General features: G+C 44.2%; 1 protein-coding gene across 3 annotated transcripts in view; it reads right to left on the bottom strand.

Annotated features, from left to right (window-relative positions):
• The window catches only part of LOC122497522 (ubiquinol-cytochrome-c reductase complex assembly factor 1), a 103,077-nt gene that overhangs the window by 2,207 nt on the left and 76,305 nt on the right, over positions 1 to 24,565 (bottom strand). For all 3 annotated transcript variants that reach the window (XM_043604669.1, XM_043604670.1, XM_043604671.1), the window contains 2 exons: positions 9,081 to 9,158; positions 2,263 to 2,376 (listed from right to left, as the gene is read on the bottom strand). In XM_043604669.1, the coding sequence (XP_043460604.1) occupies positions 2,263 to 2,376; positions 9,081 to 9,158 (192 nt within the window). The remainder of the gene's footprint in view (positions 1 to 2,262; positions 2,377 to 9,080; positions 9,159 to 24,565) is intronic.

The raw sequence follows: 24,565 nt of genomic DNA, 5'->3' as shown, positions 1-24,565 counted from the left end.
CCAAGTCTCAGGAGGTAAAAGTGGTCTCTGGGAGAATTACCTTCGCTGCTGCTAGTAAGGAGAACAGAGGAATGAGAAATGCTTTCAAGGGGACAGGCAAAATTTACAGTGGGAGCTGGGTCACATCAGGAGTGAGCATTGTATTCAGAAAGCTGAGGCTCCACTGTGGGGTGAGAAGGCATTTGGGAGAAAAGGAGAAGGGATGGAAGTCCAGAGGCCTCATCTTAGGCTTTGGATCATCCTCCTCTTCCCAGAATTCCTCCATTCCTGTTGTTTCACCTTCAGGCTGCTGACCCTGAAACCTAACCCCAGTCTCTCACATATACCTCAGGTCTAGATTTCTATACATCATGCTGTCTTCCAGTGCCAAGGAGAGCAACTGACCCATTATCTCCCCTAAAATACACTCCTCTTTCCAACAACTCCATTTCTATGCCTAATGCAGCCACTCTGCCCATCCATCTTCAGCATGGAAAATCTCAACATAACCTCTGGGTCTTGGGCTACCCACCAGACCAACCAGGATCATGGCACAGGACTAATCTGTTCAGGGCCCCTCCTGGTCTTTCCCGAGCTGCTAAATTATACTGAGTCTTGCCTGTCTTTGGCCGTTCACAGCCTTTGTTTCTACCCTGTATCACATCACAGACTGATTTATTCCAGGATTAGCTTGTGCCTGACTGGCTTCCTCACCAAACCATAAGTTGGCTCACAGGTAGGTCTGGGTCCTGTGAATCTCTGCTTTCTCAGGAGAGTGCCTGGCACAGCAGGTACTCAGAAATTTTGCTGATACCACCGGGTCCCATGAAAGCTCCCTGCTTCCCTAAGTGCCCTATCACTGTTTTTCTATTGCCTGCCTCTCACTAGACAATACAGGATTTTTTCTAGAGGCACTGGTGTTGTAACTCCTTCTTTTGGGGCCCTCAGAGAGGTCCCAGCTGTGCCCTTGTTGTGGCCTCTGCCACAAGCCCACCATGGCAGATGGAAAAGCTGGGCTGGTCTCTCAAAAAAACACAGCATTTGCTTTGCCAGTTGCTACTTCTGTCTGACAGTGAGTCCAGTCAACAGTGAGTCTCAAGAGTTTTGTGTGGGTGGAGCCCTCTGGCCACAGTGCCTTCTTCCAGCTCTAGCAGATTTGAAGAATGGTCAAACAGAAGTCCTGGCTTCTGGGGTTCTCTACCCTCTGGGTCTGAAAAGCCCCACTGTGTGGTTTTTCCAGCCATCAACAAGCTGTTCCTGCTGGCTTCTACCCAAGAGCCAGGGCCTGGCCTTCCCATCCCTGGCTGTTGAAGGCTTAAAGGTTATGGACACAGGTGAATAAGAGAATAACTGTGGGGTGAGGCCCCTTCAGCTCCAGAGGCCAAGCCCATGAAGCAGAGATGTGACTCATGGGACAGCCTGAGCTGATGAGCTGTCTGGAGCAGCTAAGGCTTCTAGTGGCTACATGAATCACCAGCTTGGGGTTCTAGGCCAGCTGTGCAGGCTGACTCACTGGGAGACCCTGGAAAAGCCTCTATGTTCCTCTTCCTTGCCATTCAGCTCACTCGTCTATAAAGTATGGATTTCCCATCAATACAGGATCAAGGAGCAGAGAGATCAAGAGGTGAAGTAGCCATGGTTTCAAGAAAAACTATGTAGTGAAGCAGTCCTCACTCTGGAGTTTTCTCTTAGAAGCTCTGGTGTTAGGGAGCCCTGGGGGACCAGGGGGATGGGGAATGAAGTAGGAGGACGCTGTTTGATTGTGGATAGCATTCAGTGGGCAGAGGCTTGAGGGTTTTTTGTGGAATTCTGCCTGGAGCCCAGTCCTGCTAGAAATCAGGAACAGGAAACATGAACCTTGAAGCTTCAATGTGAGCACAGAGAGGGCTACAGTGGGCGACTGCACTGTACCCCATTCCCATATCCTACAGGACTATGCACACCCAGGGTCTCCCACTGCACTGGGCACACAACAGACAATCAAATGTGTAGTGAATGAACGCCTAAAAGTGTTTGAAAGCAGGAGATTACTCAGCACCTCTTCTTCTTCTATCCCATTCCCCACCCCCTGCCTAGCTCATGGCTGGATACAGAGAAGCTGTTCTCTATCAGTGCCTGGTGTGGACACGATGTGGTCAGAATTCCCTCAGACTGGCCTCTGGGAACTCAACCTCTCATGTCTGGGAACTTAACCTCTCATGATCCTCTGAAAGTCCAGCATCTACAGACCTCAGGAAGGACCTGCTTTCCATGAGCCTCTGGAAGAGGTGTAGGGCTGCTCACCTGTTTCCTCACATACTCCACCAATAATTCAAGCTGTCGAGGATCTTCACATTTCTGGTTGAAGAAGGTTCTCCAGAGCGCAGCAGCTAGCCCATGGTCATCTGAAAGGATTCCCTGGAACACAGAAGACAACTGGTCTCCTGGGGACCATGGCAGAGCCACAATACAAAAGCTGGGACTATTGTAAACATAATGGCAAGCACCGCATTGGCTTGGAAGGACCTTACAGATACCACAAAAAGGCCTTGTGGACCTTATATACACCACAAGAAGGAACGGGGCAGCTACACAATAGAACTGGAAGAGGTCTTCAGAGAGCATCTGATCCAACCCTTTCATTTCATACAAAGGAAGGACACGGAATCCAGAGGGGCCAAGTGCCTGGCTAAGATTGATGCAGAGATGGGGTTTATGTCTGGTTGCCTTCCCAGGCTACAGTTCCCTCTACTCTCCTGCACCGTACTCGACCCAGCGATACCTGTAAAGCTAAGAAGAGAAACAGTGGCACATTGCTCCCACCACCGTCCACAAGGAACAGGCACAGAGTATTCTGAGGGGGTATTTCCCCCCAGAAACAGAGGTGGGAATACACTGCACCTTCTCTCCTAGTGCATGGATACATATGCAAGGCAGCCGGCTCTCCGGGGAAGGAAACCAGGCACCATGACCTCACTGTCACCCATCTCTGGGTTGGCCATGGCTTGTCCTGCCTCTCCTCAAGTAGAGGAACAGGCTCACTGTCATGGGCCACAGAGGGCATGCTCAGACACTGTGTGCATGTGTGCCTAACATTGTCCTTCCCAGCAGAGACAGGGGCTCTGTTGAGAAGTCCAAATATCAGAGACTAATCGGCACTTGGGCCATGGACTAGGGCCATTTACTAGTTTGGATCTCTAAGGGAAGGAGAGGGGAGGTTCCTGCTTCCTGGGGTGAGGGTGACTGAAGGGAAAGGCCCCAAGAAGTTGCTCTGTCCAGGTGCCAAGGTAATGTGGAACCAGACAAAGCACTGGCTGGGATTTACAAGTCATAAGGTTGGATCAAGTCCTGGCTCTGCTACTACGAAGCTCAGAGATGGTGGGCAATTCAATACACCTGAGTCTCAACTTGCTCCTCTATTAAACGGAGATGAAAATGCTTTCCCTACATACGGCATCTTTGCATTATGAAAGTGAGATCATGTAAAGGTACTCTTTTAAGTGTAGTACAGTCAGATACAGAGACCAGGAGCTTGCTTTGGCAGGCAGCTGTGGATATGGTTGAAACAACAGTGAGATCTAGGGATCAGACCACCTAGGTTCAAACAGCAGCTCTGTCACTTGATAGTTGTGTGGCCCTTCGAAAGCCAGCCCTTCCTGAGTCTCAGCTTCTCATAGCTGAACAAACACAGTAAGACCAAGCCCACAGCATTGTTGTGAGAATTTGGAGATAATGGCCATGAAAGGCTCTGTAAATGGCAAATCACTGCACAAAGACCCCAGATCGTGTATTCAATGTGATGCTGTGGACTGGTCTCTGGGACAGGGCAGCATATGAGGTCTGACTTCAGGCCTGCTGCCAGGAAGGGCCAAGTCTAGGATGGGGTGCTGACAGTTTGGTGGAAAAACATTCTACCTGTTCCAAATGCTCCCTGCTAAACACCCCTACAATTCCACAGCTTAAGAGACTGTGCTGGCACAATGGCTGAGTCAGGAGAACCAGCTTCTTCTGGCAGATGGGGACAGGGCCCAAGGACAAGCTCAGGCACATCACCATTCTCCAAGTTATTTGCTAACCCAACAGCCTGCCTGTGTCCACAGTGCCCTGGGCACATGCCAGAGTGCTGCTGGAAGCGACCTACATGTGCTACATGGGAAGGAACAGGCGTGAGAACAGGTGTCGTGAGGACTTAAGAGTATGAGCACAGAGCACAGGACAGTGAAAGCAGGATGGCCTGCTGCAAACAGGCACCCTTGGCAGTGGGTGAGATGGTTGGGAAGGGGCAAGTCCATAATCAGTCAGAAAGAAAAGGATGACTCAGGACTCAGATTAACAGTGATAACAACCTGACTATTCCACGCTGTCAGAGTACCTTCACATACCTGGCTCCTAATGCCTATGTATATTGAGAAGAACAGATACTATTATCCCCATTTGAAAGATAAGTACACAGAGGCTTAGAGGTTATCTAGCTAAATGGTGGTAGACTTAGGACCAGAACACACTTGTGAAGTCAAGGGATGGTGCCTGACTAACTCTGGTTAGGACGCAGTACCTGCACAGAGTGGGAGTGCAATGAAATTGGCTGAATAAATCAATAAACCCAACTTTAGCTTTCTTTCCACCAAACCAGCAGTAAGTCAGAGAGAAAGCAGGAAAGGAAAAAGGGTACTTGGCAGCCAAATATTAGTTTGCAGAGTAATCTTCCCACAATCTACTAGGGGCCTACTTATTTTGCCTCGCAACACAAAAAAGCAGGATCCTTCAGAGATTAAGAAACCTAGGCCTAGAGTAATTGAGAGGAAGCCTGTGGCTCGAAGGCCCTGGTTATGATTAAGGGTTTGGAATGGCAGTCTCACTCAGAGAAGACTGACTTGTGACACCACTATGTGCTTAGCATGATGCTGAGAACACAGTATCACAGCAAAATGGCCTCAGCCCACAGGCAGCTTGCAATCTAGTTGAAGGGACAAAGCTAGTGCACATTAAACAGAAGCACAGGATCAAATCCTGGAGAATGAACAATTGCCAATCTGTATAGGGTGACTCCAATGTATACTCTGTACATGGTTGGCTCCTCATTATTCAGTCTTAGCTTCTAGGACACTCTATTTGAAATTAGATATTTATTTGCTTGTTTACTTGTTTACTACCTGCCTCCCCATTAGAAGGTAAGCTCCAGTAGTAAAGAACCAGACCATGTTTGTTTTATTCACCAATACATTCCCAGTGCATCCCACATGGTAGGCATTTAATATATACTGTTAATGGATGGATGGATAGATGATATTGAAATTCAGAGTAAACAAATACAGATCTAGAGAGGTCAGGGAAAGCTTTGTGGAGAAGGAGGCCTTAGAGAATAGAGAATATTTGGAGAGCTATAGGATATTCTAAGCAAGAGAGAATATATTAATTCACTGAACATTTACAGAAAGAGTATCTACAAGGCCTGATTCAGGCCTTGAATCAGGTCCTCGGGCCCAAAGCTGACAGACTTGGCTACTGCCCTCCATACCTAGTTGTCCAGGAGAGTCTCAGTCAGGCACAGTCACAGCATGTCTGTGGACAGTGGGGCAAATGGCCTCACTTTGGAAAGGTTACACACTAGGAAACAATGGGAGATATCAGTGGATAGGTCACACTGGGGACCACTGACAGAAGGCTTGGAAATTCCATAGAGGAATTTGAACCTAACGGAGTAACAAACAGGAAAGTTCCAAAAGTGGCCATTGTCAGGGCACAACCCAAGCAACATTCTAGGAAAAGGGTGCTGTGAAACAGCACCGTCCAATGGAACTTTCTGTAACGATGGAAATGTTCTGTCCAGTAGAGCAGCCACCAGCCACATAAAGTTATTGAGCACCTGAAATGTAGCCAGTGGGACTGAATTTTCAATTTTATTTAAGGAATTTAAATCAAAATAGCTGCATGTGACTAGTCTTAGGACAGCTCTCGAACCCATGACTCGCAGTGTGGTCTGCAGATGGCTGCACCATGTCACCTGCGGCTCGTCTGCCACGCAGAATCTCAGGCCTCACTCCAGACTTGCTGAGTCAGAATCTGTGTTTTACCTAGGTGATTTGTATGCACATTAAAATTACCTGGGCAACTTTCACAACAGATGCCCACCTAGAGCAGTTAAATTAGAACTTTTGGGAGATAGGGCCCAAACAATGGTATTTCTAAAAAGTGCCCTAGGTAATTAGTATATTTCCCAAACTTTCCCACTCTAAACAGTCACCTGGGGTGCTTGCTAAAATACCAGGCCTCACTCCTATTGAACCAGAACCTTCAGGGAGGTGCTCAAGAATTTGATTTGAAGAGCTCCCCAGGAGACTCTTGTGATCAGGCATGTCTATAAGATGGCTCTGCCAGGATGGACTGGGATAGGAGGGACAGAAAAGAGACACAATTCAGAACACCTTTATTAATATTGGTGAAAGGAATCAACTGAGCCATATGCAATAAAGAACTCAAAAAAATGCTAACTAACAGTTATATTTCTTCAATTCTAAGTCTCATTCTTCTATACACTGTAAGCTTTCTGAAGTCAGAATGCAACTAATTTAACAATTAACGTGTAGGGGTGCCTGGATGGCTCAGTCACTTAAGCGTCTTACTTTAGCTCAGGTCACGATCTCATAGTTTGTGGGTTTGAGCCCTGTGTTGGGCTCTGTGCTGACAGCTCGGAGCCTGGAACTTGCTTCAGATTCTGTGTCTCCCTCTCTTTCTCCACCTCTCCCACTCACACGCTTTCTCTCTCAAAAAAGAAATTAACATTAAAAAACAAAACAAAACAATGTGTAGATCTAAGCAGTTTTTCTCAACTCCCATCCCACTCCTGCAAGGCTCATGTTCAATCAGTGTTATGTGTGGTAGGCTATGGTTCAATGTGTGGTATGCAATCTAAATTGCTCTCCAATAACTGAAGATATCTGGCAGACTGAGAATCAAGATCCTAACCAAATCCCTTAATTTTTTTGTAAGCTTATTTCCTGGCTTTAATTGTTATCTTCAGGCTGATGACACTTCCCCCAGCCTGAACTCCAGTTTCCTATTTTCATCCTTTATGCATTTTCTCCCTTCCTCATTCTTCCCCTACCACACGCCAAGTATCATGCTACTAGGCAGTAGAAATGCAAACACAGTAGAGACTGCCACTACCCAGAAGGAGTCCCCACCCAGCCAGGATGACAGTTAACACTAATGTAGCAAGTGGAGTCCAGGGAAGGTGGAAGGAACTGAGCCTTAGGGCGGTTCCAGGCCTGTTTCCCAGAAGGGGTGATGCTTGCATTCAATCTGGAGGTCACCACAAAATGAGCATAAAAGCACATGTTTTGTTAAATAGATGAGGTATGATGAATACTGGCAGTGCACATATAGGTGTTCATTACACCATTCTTTCATCTTTTCGATGTGTTTGAAATTTCTGTAGTAACAGCTAGGGGGAAAAGATGAGACACATGCTCTAACATGGATGAAGCTTGAGGACATTACACTAAGTGAAGTAAGCCAGGAGCAAAAGAATAAAACCTGTATGATTCCACTAACATGAGGTACTCAAGAGTATTCAAATTCATGGAGACAGAAAGTAGGTGGTGGTGGTTCCTAGGGCCTGGGAGGAGGCTGAGGGAAGAGTAAGGGTTTTAAGGGGGACAGAGCTTCAGTTTGGGAAGATGGAAAAGTTCTGGAAACACATGGTGGTGACTGTTGCTCAACAATGTGAATGTACTTAAGGCCACTGACATGTGCACTTAAAAATGGTAAATTTGAAGGGCATCTGGGTGGCTCAGTCAGTTAAGCATCCGACTTCGGCTCAGGCCATGATCTCATAGGTTGTGGGTTCAAGTGCCACATCAGGCTCTGTGCTGACAGTTCAGAGCCTAGAGCCTGCTTCGGATTCTGTGTCTCCTTCTCCCTCTCTCTCAAAAATAAACATTAAAAATTTTTTTAAACGGGGGGCGCCTGGGTGGCGCAGTCGGTTAAGCGTCCGACTTCAGCCAGGTCACGATCTCGCGGTCCGTGAGTTCGAGCCCCGCGTCAGGCTCTGGGCTGATGGCTCGGAGCCTGGAGCCTGTTTCCGATTCTGTGTCTCCCTCTCTCTCTGCCCCTCCCCCGTTCATGCTCTGTCTCTCTCTGTCCCAAAAATAAATAAACGTTGAAAAAAAAAAAATTAAAAAAAAAAAATTTTTTTTAAACGGTAAATTGGATGAGACAGATCTAAATGTTCTGACATGGATGGATGTCAAAGATACATTGTTCACTGAAAAAGGCAAGGTACAGGATAGTGTATGTAGTGTAACTTCCATTTGTGTAAAGAAAATAAATATATAAGTGCTTGTGCATGCAAAGGTAACGTCTGGCAGGACACCCAGTAAACTATTAACAAAGTTTTCCTCTGGGGCAGGGAATTGGGCAGGAGAGAAAGGGGCCTTCTATTTTCTACTTCAACCACTTATGTACAGTTTTATGAGTTTCTGATGAGTATATATTGCTTTTATTTCATTTTTAAAATTATTTAAATGTATTATTTACTTTTGAGAGAGAGAAAGAACGTGAGCGGGAGTGAAAGAGAGGTAGACATAGAATCCAAAGCAGGTTCCAGGCTCTAAGCTGTCAGCACAGAGCCCGATGCAGGGCTCGAACTCATTAGCTGTGAGATCATGGCCCGAGCCAAAGTCGGTCGCTTTACCGACTGAGCCACCCAGGCACCCCTACAGATTGCTTTTATAATTAAAGTTAAAAGACTGTGTGATTTGTCTGGCAGACCATGCTGTTTACACGTGTATGTCTTCCTGTCTCTGGTGGCACCTAGGGCCAAGAGAATGACTGATTTGCCTTTGTCGCTACATCCAGCACCTGACAAGGACTCAAGAAATGCTTCTAGTTGAATGATTTGACCATATTCTATAGTGCTTTCTTTCCCAAGCACTAGGCAAACTTCTGGGCAGAGTCATTCCTGTTGCCAAGTCAATGAAGATGAGGAAATAAATACCAAGCCATAATAGTGGGTAGTGAGTGATGATGTCCCCTTGAAGGTTTCCTCAGAGTTTCTCATCAAAAAAGTCTTTTGGTGGGGGAAACCCATGTTCTGCTTAAGGCTTGGCAAATGACCTTACCTCATCATATCCCAAGATGGCTGCATAGAAATTGTTTGTCATAAGGATCATATTCTTCTTCAGGATATAAGAATTAACCTACAGAAACAAAATGACAAAAACAAAAGTATGAAAAAAGGGGAAAGAAACAAAAAATATGATTTTTGCCTCTTAACTATCATAGACTCTTAGCAGAACAAAGAGAGAAGGCCCCTAACAGAGCGAACTGCTAGTCCACCCTCATTTCCCTGATCTGTCTGGATTCTCCCCCTCCCCCATTTGACAGTTTCTTTTAGATTTTGATCCTAAATTACACAAATCAGTAAGTCACTTTAGTGAACTGAGCCACAGGTATGTGTCAGGCTTTTTGCTAGACCCTATGAACACAAAGTGTAAGAAATGTTTCTCAGCTGAAAGAGCAAACCGTCTAGTATGGGAAAACAGGTATGTAAAAAACAATTAAACTGCAGTATGTTCCCTCAAATTCTATTCCAGAAGTGGTGAGCAATAGAGGAATTTTAGTACAAATGATCTCTGCTCTGGGAGCAGGGAAAGAGTTCTCCTGGAGGTAAGACTTACGTGGACCATGAAGGAGAGAGGATATTCTAGACAGAGGGAACATGGTGTGCCAAGGTGCAGAGGCAGGGAAGAAAATATTTGGGAAGTGCCAGGGAAGGCAAATGGGAAGAAACTGGAAAGGTATGGTGGAACCAGGTTAGGAAATGTCGAAGGGCTACTGAAAGGAGCCTGTGGTGGTGAAAGACAGAAGGAAGTTGTCAGAGGTGCAAAGAGGAGGGAGAGAGGCAGGACCAGGAGACAGGAGGAGAAAGGAGAACCCCTGAGGCTATGCAGAGAAGAGAACAAGTTGGGCTGAAGCAGTAAGGCTGTTAATCTTGAGAGACTGCTTTCAAATACAACTGCAGTGAGACCATTGACACCATGGAGGAACTCCTCTCAGAGAACGGCCAGGTGGGCCCTCACCAAATGTCTTCAGTAGGGTCAAAACTCTGACCTCCAGACCTCTAGGAATATGCTTGAGCAGGGTCTCTGTGTCATTCCTCGCTGGGGCAGAGCAGAAAGCCTGGTGTAATGTGCAATAAGCACTGAGTATTTAAACTGACAGGTTTTAGAAAGAGCCAAAAGTTATATGGAACTTTACATGGAGAGTAAGATTTGTGGTTAACAATCCTGACCATTTACTGAGCAGCTGGTATGCGCCACGTGCTTTATGGACATCATCGCCTCTAACTGACACTGGAACTCAGGTGGTAGATGGGCTATAGTCACATTTTTATGGACAAAGAAAACTGGGCCTAAAGCAGGTAAAGTGACTGGCCCAAGGTGCCACAGCAAATTAATGATAAAGCTGAGATGAGTATCCAGTCAGTTTGAATCCAAGTCCATGTGCTTATATTTCATCAGGTTTCTGCCTTCAGGAAGATGATCTTATTTTGGATCAAAAACCAAAGACTGATTGATTTAATCCTGTGGTTCATAACTGGTCTCCGAAGAAGAGCAGAAAGAAGTAGTGAAAGGACCTGGATTTAGTCAGAAAACCTGGGTTGAAGTTCTAATTCCGCTATATTCACAGGATGTGATGATCTTGGGCAAATCCAATAACCTTTCTGAGTCTATTTCCTTGCCTTTCCAACGCCCTGCACACATCGCTGGTTTAAATAGCAAGTGAATTAGCACGTATTCATTCATTAATTCAACAATGTATGCCGAAAGCCTCAGTGAGCTGTAAAGTGCTCTGCCAATGCAATGAATTATGAGTAATACCTTCTGGTTTGTTTACAAAAACTAAAACCAGTTCCAATAGTCAGGGATAATTTTCAAAAGGAAGAGAGAATGGTGACACCCAAGACTGGAAACTGCGAGACTGGATGCAGCTGGTAGTACAATCCATGGCCTTTCCCTCCTACATTCAACCCAAGCCAAATCAGACCTCCAGCCTTCATGTTCCCAGAGCTCTGTCCACACTCTTCCTCTGGATGCACAATATGGTTTAGAGTTGCTTATGTACCTGTTTCTCCCACTAGTCTGTGAGCTACTCAAGGGTCATAACAAACTCTGTCTGATTAACCTTGGCACCCTTGACACCTAGTCCAGGGCCTGGCCCAGAGCAGGGTTTAAGACTGGCAGATGGATGACTGCATCCTTACAAGGGTCTGAGCGCCAAGCATAGCATGTTTTGTCCAATGACACCCTTTTGTTTCCCCTTTTTTGCTGCTTGAGTACCCTGCATGTTTCTGAAATGTCAAAAATATATACTGCCTAACTTCTTACACCATCTTCCAGAATGGGCTGAGGCGAAAGGAAGAGTCCAGAAACAAGCCAGAGCTAGAGTTCATTCCTTCTGAAATATGAGGATGGGACTACAACCCACACCTGCTGATACCCATTTTGGAGCTCTCCCTACTCCCATACAAGTTATTCTCCTAATCGTGCAAGAAAAATCAGAGCCACCGACAGACGTCAGAGATGTCAAACACAAAGGCAAATCTCTCTGAGGCAAACATTCAATGAACCTGCTCAGCAGAACTGGTTTATGTGTTGCATCTAACTAGTGAGCTGTAGAGCTGGAAGGCCCTTCAGAGATCACCTAGCTCGATTCCTCTGAGGAAATAGTGAACTGGCACCCAAAAAGGGGTAGGCACTTGTCTGAGGTCACACATAAAGTTAATGTCAGAGCCAGGATTAGAACCTGATTTCTAGATGAATGCTTTACCTATTTCACCATCTGTAGGGCATTTCCAGAGATCACCAACACATTAATCTGCAAACCTCAGTTTTCAGCAAGGTCCAGTTACATACATACATACACACTTTCTCCTCTTGGGATGCACCTGCATTCTGGCTGGCTATGACCCAGGAAGAATGGACAGCGGGACAAGAATTCCCTATTAGCAAGGCTCCAGCTACCTCCAGTCCCATATTCTAACTCCAGTGACCTGTATGTATGGGACCTCCAGTCCCATATTCTAACTCCAGTTGCCTCTCCCTCTCCCCTTTAACTGAGATGGCAAGCAGCCACAGCTAGGAATGGCTTTCAGATATCATCACCCAGGCTGGATTAGATCATGAAAAGGGCCCTTCCTGGAAGAGGGTGGAAGCTCGATCAGTGCAGACACATGATCTGCAGGCAACAGGTGAGGGTGAGTGAGAACAGCTTCCTGAACTACTGGACTCATCCCAAAGGGGCCTTTCTAGCCAGTCCAGCAGCTACAGGCAGGGAGCTGGATATTCCCTCCAGTGAACCTCTGTTGGGATTTTATTTCCTCACTGAAGCTTTTGTTTGTTGGTGTGCAGGTTCTGTGTCCCCACTGCCAGATGATTCTGTAGGGAGCGCCCTGCCCATGAATACACAGATGGGACAAACCAAATGAGAAACTCCTCCCAGATAGCATTGGGCTGTTCTCCTAGTAAACTCTTATCCTTTTCATAATGCTTTGCTTTTCATAAAAAACCCATACATACAGTACCACCACAAGGAAAAGGTTCCTTTTATATCAGTTACTCATATTTTCCCATTTATTTAAGCTATTAAAATTCATGCAGATATTTTATAAGCCATCAGGATTTGGTGACTGGTATTACTGAATGTTTAATAATAAACTAAACAGAAGAAATCAGAGGGTTAAATGATGACTGCAATTCCTGTAATGACTTAATTAAATTTTTATTGAGTACATAAACTATGATGTCATTTCTAGCCAACCATGGGTCTGCTTTCCCAGCATGTCACAGGGTGGGAGCACTCAATAGGAGGCGAGGCTAAATGAGCAGCAAGTCTCAGCTGAAATGGGGAGGGGAGCAAGGCTCATGTAACACACTCAATAAATTATCCGTTCATTTTTAAACAAAGTCCATGAGTTATAATATATTTGCCATGCACTTTTTATGACATAATAAAAATGTTACCTTAAGGATTACTTAACACATACTACAAATGTTATAGCAGAGGCAGGCACAAGGGGCAAAGAAAACAAACACGAGCAGGCCAGGGACGGGTCCTGGAGTTTACGTCCCAGGGGGAACAGCATAGTATATTAAAAAGGGAATGCCAAAAAGGGGGTGGGGAGATGCAAGAGTTCAGGGTTACTAATCAGCAGATTAATGAATGAGACAACCAACAGGGAACACAAGCAAAACAATAATGAATCTTGCAAGGCACATGTTTAATTAATATCGTATTCGCAAGGAGGAATATTAGCTTTAAAGACACACCAGTTCATTTGAGGCCAATTCGCTGCCCTCTTTCCCCTTTTTGCTGTTGCTGCTCTTAAAGACGTTTATGTGACTGCTTAACAGAGGAACCAGATTATGTGGATGGAGGGAATGACGGAGGATCAGGTTTAAACTCCTCCATGAGCTCTACAAGGTTCTTTGTGATCTGGTTCTTGGTCATCTTTCCTGCCTCACCTCCTCCCACCTCCCCACTTTCGGCTGACTCTTCAGTCAGAGCAAACTATGTGCTACTTCCATAAATACGCCTTGCTCTCTTAAGCATATTGTTGCTGGCAATCTTTCTGCCTTTGTTATCTACTGGGATGCTAACTCCTTCTTATCCTCTAAGACATAGTTTATAAATTATACCTTCTGCAAAGCCTCCTCTCTCCTCAGTCTATGGTGCCACAGAAATTCCAGAAACAGGTCCCATTGCTCACTGTTTACCATGTGCCAAGAACCATGCAAAAAGCTCCAAGCATGCGAGCTCACTTAATCCTTCCCAATGACTAACTCTGTGAGACAGGTATTGTTACTATCCCCACTTTAGAGAAGAGGAAACTGACATTTGAGAAGCTAGGAAATAGTGGGTCAAAATCAGAACACAGAGCAGTCTGACTCCAATGCTATCTATGGTGAAACAAACACAAAAAATAATGTGGCCACCCTTTATGTACCTACAACTTAGGTGATCTGTAGAGGCAGGACTAAGAACAGCTAATAGAGTCTTGGGTAAACACAACTCAGAGATTCCCAATTCCAATGGTGGCTAGAGATGGGTCACCCGATGGGTCATCAGTGGCCGATTACTGATATCCATCAGACATCGCTAGTAAGCTAAGCCTCACTTCTGGGAAAACTGGGCCGGGGGTGGAGGTGTAGAGGAGGGAGCAAAGGTGTGACTGTGATGTGAGAGGACAGAATGGAAGAAGGCTGGTATGGACAACACAACTGATGCACATGAAAGGTAAGAAGAAGCTTTGCAGCCACTGGCTTGAGGCAAAGTTGCTAACAGTAACAAGTTAATAAGAATTGGTTGGAATCCGGGCACCTGGCTGGTGGAGCATGGCGGAGCATGTGACTCCTGATCTTGGGGGTTGTGAGTTCGAGATCCACACTGGGCATAGAGGTTACTTAAAAAACAAAATCTTTGGGGCGCCTGGGTGGCGCAGTCGGTTAAGCGTCCGACTTCAGCCAGGTCACGATCTCGCAGTCCGTGAGTTCTAGCCCCGCGTCGGGCTCTGGGCTGATGGCTCAGAGCCTGGAGCCTGTTTCCGATTCTGTGTCTCCCTCTCTCTCTGCCCCTCCCCTGTTCATGCTCTGTCTCTCTCTGTCCCAAAAATAAATAAACATTGAAAAAAAAATTAAAAAAAAAAATTAAAAACAAAACAAAACAAAACAAAATCTTTAAACAACAAAAAAAACAGAATTTGTTGAAATGAACGAATGATAAAATGGGGCTAGAGTTGCTGACTAAAGCATAAGGAATATACCAAATTCATCATAAAGCTACAACACAGTACAAAAGATTGCAGGTCAGGTCTTTCTAGCAGTCAGAAATGGCATCAGCAATGCTTTCCAGCGTCAACACCATGGGCCACACTGATTGCATGGCAATAGGCTAATGTGCATTGATCATCAACCAGTCTATTAAATTTAATTTTAGAAATGAGCTCACTGTAGAATATTATGTGAAACACACAGAAATGGGTGAGAGGAGAAAGAGAGAAAGGGTATATGGAGAGACCAAACACATGGGTGCAGATAACTCACTTACTTGCATTATGACTAAATGATTTACTGAGGCTCTTTTAGCAATGACCGCAAAATACAACGAATAAAATTCTGTGTGTCTGCTGTGTATATGTGTGTGTTAGGCAGATCCAGAGGAAACTGTATTAATACCAAGAAGAAAAGGAAAAATAATAAAACATGAAAAGATGGACAGTTTCAATGTCTTCCTCCCTCTTTAGAAAATGATGTGAACATCTGAGTAAAGCATATTTCAGCTGTGATGAAAAGCCAACCTAAAACAGGAGATAATCCTTACATCTCATTTTAATAAATGATTTCCAACTTTCAATGGCACAGAGAAGCTTACTACACTGAAATGCCTTTTTTCAATTATTTATTTATTGGGACACCTGGGTGGCTCAGTTGGCTGAGCAGTCGACTATTGATTTCAGCTCAGGTCATGATCCCAAAGTCATGGGATCAAGCCCCTTATTAGGACCAAGCCCCGCGTTGGGCTCCGTGCTGAGTGTGGAGTCTGCTTAAGATTCTCTCTCCCTCTCTGCCCCTTCCCCGTTCTCGCACGCTCTGTCTCCAAATACATATATACATCCATACATTATTTATTTACTTACTTATTTAAAAAATCCCAGCCTAGGGGCGCCTGGGTGGCGCAGTCGGTTAAGCGTCCGACTTCAGCCAGGTCACGATCTCGCGGTCCGTGAGTTCGAGCCCCGCGTCAGGCTCTGGGCTGATGGCTCAGAGCCTGGAGCCTGTTTCCGATTCTGTGTCTCCCTCTCTCTGCCCCTCCCCCATTCATGCTCTGTCTCTCTCTGTCCCAAAAATAAATAAACGTTGAAAAAAAAAATTTTTTTAAATCCCAGCCTAGCAGCTTGGAATCTGCATATTCAAAATTTGTATAGCCTGATCATGTCATAAAAAATGAGGTACGTGGTTTGGCAGGCATACCTGCTGAACCACTGGCTTTAATTTCTGATGGTTATAAAGTACAGGAGCCTTTTCCTCAGGCTTGGAAAACAGCAAAGCAAGAGCCAGCCATCCTTGAAAATTACAGTCATTTACCCACTTGACAAGGCATTCAAACACCTCAGTAAGTCTGTAACTATGTTGAAAAGAGCTGATGAGGGACCTTATGGTCCTGGGAAGATCAAACTACCCACACCAATTGAATTTGCTTCTATGTCAGAACATACAGATAAGAGGAGGGTAACAGCTATAATCTACTCTGATTTCTGAAATTTTTGATTGCATCCCACATGACAAGTCTCATGCATACTCCAGTTATAGGGGTTATATTAACATAGACTTCAAAGAGTCACTTTTAACAATAGCACTGACAGCACAGCACCAAATTCTAAAGGAAATAATTCTGGGGTCTCCACTGAAAATGTGTGCTGATAATAATTACGATAGTGGTAGTGGTAACATGAACACATATCACATATCACATTTGATTTGATAATGAGTTCATATATACAATCTTATTTGTGCCTCACAATCATAACCTTGCCCTTCTAGGAGTTCACAGCCTAACTGCTACTGTTGTTCTGATTCTATAAACAAGAAAACAAAAGTTCAAAAATGTTAAATGACTTTCCCCAAAGTCACACCCTGCTTTTGACAGTGCTAGGACTTTTATCTCAGACAGCTGGACCCTAAATCTAGTGTCTTCCCTAAAATGCCATACATTTCTGCTTCTGATGAATCATATCAGAAATGGAGAAATCACACAAGCAAAAAAGTTAAAACTGCTAATTTTGGTACTTTGAAAAACAAGAGTAAAATGCAAAGAACTATGAATTATTGAAAAGTTATCCTAGAAACAAGAAGAGATTCAACAAGGCCAAATACACAGTGGCATGTCTAGGCCACAGTGGCATGTCTAGGCCACTATTTATAATAATAAATAACAGGATGAAGGAAGGGTTTGCCTACATATGTAGTTATAATAAAGTCCCAGAGCAGATCTCTGATCATGAACTGACAAATGAGAAAATTTTAAAGTAACATGGACATATGAAAAGAAATTCCATGTACAAAGGTCAAAAACTTTTCTTTCCTCTATCACTGTAATAGTCAAGAGTCTTTGTTTTAGCTACCATACTTAAGAATAAACAAGGAGAAACCAGAGAAATTTCAATGAAGTGTATCAGACAGGTATGGTCACACTGGGTTACCATTGGTCACAAGCCAGGACATTCATGATTCTACAGATGAAAGAAACACCCAGAGGCTGTACCATGACTTGGCCTGTTTGCTTCCATCATCAGTCTCAATGGATCAGCAGATCTTGGAAGTACTACTCTAATACTGCCTGAGGTGAGTATCACTCACTCTGGGCATCCCTTTCTTAGGGCCCAGATCTACCCCTCCCCAACTTCATTAAGAGTCGGCAGGCTGCTGACCCTGGAAAACTGTCCCTTCATCACAGAGATGGGCAGAGGAGCCCCAGCTAACCTAATCTGACTCTTACTTCTGAGCAGAGATAACCAAAGATAAAAGGCAGCTAAAGTTGGATCATCCCAAAGAGACTGTACTAAGTTCCTGTCAGTTAATACTACAGTCCCTGAGCTTCCCGAGGCCTGTTGTTAAACTCTCCTTTCCATTCTGTGAGCACTAGTTAGCCTCCAATAAATGCCTTTGTTTGCTTAAATTAGCTGAAGTCAGTTTCTGTTGCTTGCAATCAATGGATATATTGTCATTCATCAATTCAATATAACCTCTCCATAATAATATAATAACAACATTAGCTAACATTTGTTGAATGCCAACCATGTGCCAGCAACTGTATTAAAAGCTTTCAATCTTAAAAGAGGGTACAATTGTCCTCATTTTACACAAGAGGCATTACCTTATTTTCTGTGAAGCCTTTCAAGTTCCCTAAAGCTTGTTGCTTTTTCATTCACGTGGTTTTTAATATTTCCACCAGGAAGGCATATTGTACTATTTTCCTAATCTGTTTATAGTTTGCCCCCCACACTCCCTCACTGCATTAGACTGTGAGCTCCTTGATGGCAAAGATGGTGCACTGCTCAGCACATGTCTGCAGAATGAATCAATATAGTATTTCCTCTTAATTACCTCTTGTATTTCCTCATAATTCCTCCATAATTACACAATATGGTAATTCCTCATAATTACCTCTTGTATTAGTGACGTCCATCCACCTTTACAAATTTCAGGAAAGCTCCCTTGAATACAAAGATTGAGTACAAGGGTTTGGGGAAGGGTTGAGCAGATTTGTGTACTTGCTGCTGCTGTTTTCATGGTTTCCAAACACTACTGTAGCCTGAAGAGGCCCAACTCCCATCCTTTCAGTGTGTCCTCACATGGCCTCTAAAACCCCACACCTCTCTCAGAGCAGTCTCTTCCACTGGAATATTTCAAGACCACCTCTAGTTCCATGACTACCATCTGCCAGCATTCTAGACTTGAAGTCAAAATACTTATATAGAAGTTTGAAGTAAGGAGGAGAGCTTCTGATTGAACAGAGAAAGAACTTCATGATTGTCAGGGTAAGAAAACACAAAGTGGGCAATTGAGTTTTTCCTCTCTCGCTGATCATTCTTTTTTTTTTTTTAATGTGTATTTATTTGTGAGAGAGAGAGAACGCGGGTGAGGGGCAAAGAGAGAGGGGATGAGAGGATCTGAAGCAGGCCCAGTGCTGACAGCAGAGAGCCCAATGCAGGTTCGAATTCACCAACTGTAAGATTATGACCTGAGCTGAAGTCAGATGCTTTACTGACTGAGCTACCCACGTGCCCCTCTCACTGAACATTCTAACGAGATAGGAGTGTCTCTCAGGTGAACAGGCTAAACTTTACCAGACCTTTGATCCCTGCCTGCTCTATAACAAGCGCTATGGAAGACTAACTAGGAAACTTTCTAAGAAGTGCCCTTCTGCTATACTTCCAAGTTTAAGAAACGGCTTATGCTCTGCTAACAAGTGCCAGTACATGAAAGTTTTGATCGGGCTTTGGTTTCCTGTTGTTAAATACAAGATTTGGGAAGTGAAAACAGTTTAATTTATTAATGGTCATTTATGACCCAAATCAAGGTAGAACCAATCTGTAAGACAATTACCTGAAGTATAAGCAAAGGACAATTCTATTCACACCTACTAGTATGGCTATAATTAAAAAAAAAAGGAAAATAGCATGTGTTAGGGAGGATGTAGAAAAACTGGAACTCTCATGCATTGCTGGTGAGAATGTCACATAGTACAGTGTTGTGAAAAATAGTTTGATGATTTTTCATAAAGTTAAACACAGAATGACCCTATGACCTAGCAATTCCACTCCTAAGTATATATCCCAAAGAATCGAGGCTGAGACTGAAACAGATATTTGTACACCAATGTTCATAACGGCATAATTTACAATAGCCAAAGGGTGGAAACAACCTACGCATACATCAACAGATGAACGGATACACAAAATGTGGTATCTACATGCAATGGAATACTATTCAGCCCTAAAAAGGAATGAAATGGATATATGCTACAACATAGATGTACCTTGAAAATATTACATTTGAGGGGCGCCTGAGTGGCTCAGTCGGTTAGGCGTCCGACTTCAACTCAGGTCGCGATCTCGCGGCCCGTGAGTTTGAGCCCCGCGTCGGGCTCTGGGCTGATGGCTCAGAGCCTGGAGCCTGCTTCCGATTCTGTGTCTCCCTCTCTCTCTCCCCCTCCCCCGTTCATGCTCTGTCTCTCTGTCTCAAAAATAAATAAACGTTAAAAAAGAATTTTTTAAAAAAAGAAAAAAAAAAAAGAAAATATTACACTTGATGAAATAACTCAGACAGAGAAGTACAAATGTTGTATGATTTCCCCTTATATGAAGTACCTAGGATAGGCATAGAGGCTACAAGGCGTTGGCGGAAGTGGAAATGAGGGAATTTTTGTTGGGGATGATAAAAAAAATTGGGATAGACAGGTGATGGCTACATAATATTGTGAATACATTTAATGCCACCAAATTGTACACTTATGAATGGTTAAAATGACAAATACTATGTCATGTATATTTTACTACAATAAGAAAAAAGAAAATTCCAATTACAAATGATTCTTCTCACACAAGAATTTCAATCTGTGACTTAACCATGTACATACATTAAAGCCTCTCTTACAATACCTATCCCATTCTAAGCAGCAGTTTCATGACGTAACTTATATTCCTTGCTAGACTATAAGCCGTCTGGGTGCAGAATTCTACACTGCCTTGTACATGTTCAATAAGGATATACTGAGTGCCTACTATATTCAAGGGATTATGGTATGCAGTAGACATGAAGGATGAATGAAACATAGTACCTATCCCGAAGAAGTCTGTGGTCTCATGTGAAAGAGATTCCACACACAAATGATTATAACACCTAGCACACTGTAAAAAATGGCAATGGTGAGTCTCAGGGCTAAGAGGCTTCAGAGATGAAGCAACATTTATTATATTAGGTATTAAAGGGTGAACAGGGATTATTACTTTTCAGACTGAAAGAATGGTATGTGCAAAGCCACAGAGAGGTGAACAAATACTGCATTTTCAGAGAAAAATCTGTAACAGAGATGCCATGATGGGAAGAAGCAGAAGGCAGAACTGGAGAAAGCAGTCAGTATATGTTTGACTGGAAATGGCCCTGAATGCCACATGAAGAGGTCTAAGCACAGGGAAGTTGCATCGACGGATTTGTTCCTGAAAATTAACCCTAGAAGTATAAAGTACAGACCACAAAGTTGGGGGAAAGACCGGAGGCAGGAACACCAGAAGAGATAGGGTGCCTGGGTGATTCAGTTGAGCATATGACTCTTGATTTCGGCTCCAGTCATGATCCCAGGGTTGTGGGATTGAGCCCCACGTCGGGCTCCACACTGAGCATGGAGCCTGCTTGAGATTCTCTCTCCTTCTGCCCCTCTCCCCCTGCTCACGTGCACTCTCGTGCACATGCACGTGCTCTCTCTCTCTCAAAAAAAAGGAATACTAGAGGAGGCTGCAGCAATGGTGTAAGTGAGAGTTGGTAAGGAACTGAATTAGCATAAATGGCAACAGGAATAAAGAGGAAGGAATGCTTTTAAGAGAAATGTCTATAGCAGGATCAGCAGTGGGTGTGGAGGGGAAAAGGTGAGGAGGCCATGACTTGCACATAATCAGACCTCACTGAATGCTAGATGAAAAAAGAATATAACAGTTATATGTAATCATAAGCTGATGACTTTCTGACCCTGGTAGCACTAAGGGCAGACAACCAGTCTTGTAGGGTTTTAGCAATCACAGTGCCCTCAATGTCTCCTGTGTTGTGGTAATGGAAAATCTTACTTGAACAAGATGTAATATGAGCAAGATGTGTACTTAGCTAGAGCCCGGCAGGCGTCTCCAGCGGAGCAGGAGTACAGAACATCAGGGCCTAGAGCTGATCCCCGTTCCCAGTAATCTCTTCACTACCAGTCAAGGGATATCATCCCTCTGGGGCCTCTGCATTCTACCTGCAGTCATGAGGTCTGATTACTGTCAGCAGGATGCTGACACACCTTAGGTTTCCAGAGACACTTGCGGGCTCCCAAATGCACCATGGACCTCATGACTGCACTTACGAGTGCAGAAAAGCTGCAGGCATGATGTTGCTTTTTAAAATGATTTTTTAAAAAAAAGTTTTAATGTTTATTCATTTTTGAGAGAGAAAGAGAGAGAGAGAGAGAGAGAGAGAGAGAGACAGACAGACAAAGCATGAGTGGGGAGGGGCAAAGTTAGAGGGAGACTCAGAATCTGAAGCAGCTCCAGGCTCTGAGCTGAGATGCCTGCACAGAGCCCAACGTGGGGCTTGAACCCTGGACCACGAGATCATGATCTGAGCCGAAGTCCAGACCGAGCCGCCCAGGCACCCCTAAATGACTTTTTATTAAATTTAGGCAGACTGGGGACTGTAGAACACTACAGGATGCTTGTTCCCCATCAATAACCAGCCATCTCAAAAGCACAGACTTATAAACGAAACAGATTAAAATGGATAATTAACAAATTAGTAAGTTCTTTGCTAATGGAGCCTGGGCACTGTCACTCGTCCTGTGTACAGAAGATCTAAATATCCCAGAAGACCTGGAGGCAACACTGAGCTCACTGACTCCAGCCACAATCCTTTCCCACTCAACAATTCCAAGACAGACATCATGTTGCCTGGAAAACATTTCCTGAGGATCTATGCCCTTCTCAATCTTGAGATTTCTAGCATTTTTTACAAAACAGTCCTGTCTTCTCCTTCTCTGCAGTAATGGGGAGCAAAAGAGATGGGCCACCCTAATCAACTGAATCACACATGTTAACTAGTGACTCCAGCTGAGGAGAGGAGGTCAGACCAAAGTCTACAGCCCCAAACAGGTCAGACCAAGTCTACATACAGCTCCAAACAGTAAGGTGGACATTTCCATTGTTCTCTACAGGTCATAAAGAATGCTGGTCTTTCACTGCTGTTTCCTTACTGTTTATTGCTCAGAACCACACAATTTCCAAAACACTGATCCTGTGGTAACCTGAGAAAGAGGCTGTTCCCTGCTGTAGAAATGTAGAAATGCATATGAGCAGGGGGAGAGAGTAGAGGGAGAGAAATGAGTCAGAAAGGTGACTTACCAATTATCACCCAGCTCATAGACGGTCAAGATGTTCAGAGAAACAATGTCATCTGATTCGTAGTCCAACATTCTTTTTGTCTTAAGGCTCAAACAGAACTGCCATCCACCTGATAGAATCCTGCTGAAGTATCCTGGGAATGGCTGAGCCTGAATTCTAGTAGAGGTACTCTTGCACAAGTAATGAGGCGGTCAATGGTGAGACAAACAGTAACGTTCAGATTCCCAGGAAATGGAATGGACACTTGTCTCTATAAGCTAATTCTTTCTGGCCTCTTTTTTCAGTAAAAAGTTACTAAAAGGGTAAACATTTTATCCAAAGAAAAAAGAAAGCCTCAGTTGGAATGCTGTATCTATTAAAGAGTTGCTCTCTCTAGTGATTTGTCTTCAACAAGTCCCACTCAGACCTTAGAAATGCTTTGAAATCTAAGTAAATTCTGGGCTCAGTCAGCTCCATTTTGCCACCTTGTGACTCTCAAAGACAAATCTCTGAAACTCAGTTTTTCCATCTAAATTATGTAAAACTGCCTTTATTTTTTCTTTCTACACTACCATGTGACATAAAAATACTTAACAACAAGTAACAAAATGAGTATCTGCAAACATCTGCCTAGCCCCCAGGCACTGTTCAAAAATTCTCACACGTGATAACTCTCTTAAACCTCCATAATGCTCTAAGGTGAGGTAGGTACTATAGCTATCCCTATTTTACAGAGAAAAAAAATGGAGGCACAGAGACTAAGGACCTTACCCAAGGTCACACGGCTGGGATGGCATCTGAGCCCAGTCTGGCTTTGGTGCCCGAGGGCTCTCAACCACTGATTCTGCCTTAGAAAGCAAGTTACAAACCCAACCCACTCCTCCACTGGAGCCAGGGCTGCCAGTCTCCATCCCTCTCTTCAGCCTCTGGGGGCTGCCTAGTTTCCAGTACCATCCTGCCATCACACTCAGCCCTGGGCTGGGCCAGCTTCTCCAGAAGGCTGCAGCAAAAATACAACAAAACAAGCAAAAAAAAAAAAAACAGGTGAACTCAAATCTTACTTGTTTATCTATTTAGTTTAGAACCTAACCCAGGAAAAATTCAACTTCATTTCTCTTTTTGGTATAGGCTAGAGACTGTAAGCCCTGTAAGATCTCTCTGGTGCACTCTCTACCAACAGCATTTGCAGATTAGCACACAGTGAGGATGTTCCCTAAATGTTCCCTAAATATGGGGCACCTGGGCGGTTCAGTCAGTTGGGAGTCCGACTTCGGCTCAGGTCGTGATCTCGCGGTTTGTGGGTTCGAGCCTCGCATCAGGCTCTGTGCTGACAGCTCAAAGCCTGGAGCCTGCTTCGGATTCTGCGTCTCCCTCTTTCTTTCTTTTTTTTTTTTTTTTTTTTTATAAATTTTTTTTTCAACGTTTTTTATTTTATTTTTGGGACAGAGAGAGACAGAGCATGAACGGGGGAGGGGCAGAGAGAGAGGGAGACCCAGAATCGGAAACAGGCTCCAGGCTCCGAGCCATCAGCCCAGAGCCCGATGCGGGGCTCGAACTCACGGACCGTGAGATCGTGACCTGGCTGAAGTCGGACGCTTAACCGACTGCGCCACCCAGGCGCCCCTCCCTCTTTCTTTCTGTCCCTCCCCAACTCGCGCTCTGCCTCTCTCCTCAAAAATAAATAAACATTAAAAAAAATTTTAAAAAAATGTTCCCTAAATAAGTGAATAAAACAATCCTTAATAGAGCCATAAAATTAATAATGATGCTGAACCTGAAGGGAAAAAGAAATTCAATAGTGCCTTCATCATCAACAAATGTATATTCAGTGTTAACCATCCCCCAAACAGTGTTCTAGGAGTTGAAGCTATAGCAATAAATATGAGACAATACAGGGCTGCTCGGCAGGCTCAGTCTGTAGAG

This window comes from Prionailurus bengalensis, chromosome A3 (genome assembly GCF_016509475.1).
Source record: "Prionailurus bengalensis isolate Pbe53 chromosome A3, Fcat_Pben_1.1_paternal_pri, whole genome shotgun sequence".
NCBI classification, from domain to species: Eukaryota; Metazoa; Chordata; class Mammalia; order Carnivora; family Felidae; genus Prionailurus; species Prionailurus bengalensis.
The sequence above is the reverse complement of the archived record's forward strand: the minus strand, read 5'-3'. Positions and strand labels throughout refer to the sequence as shown.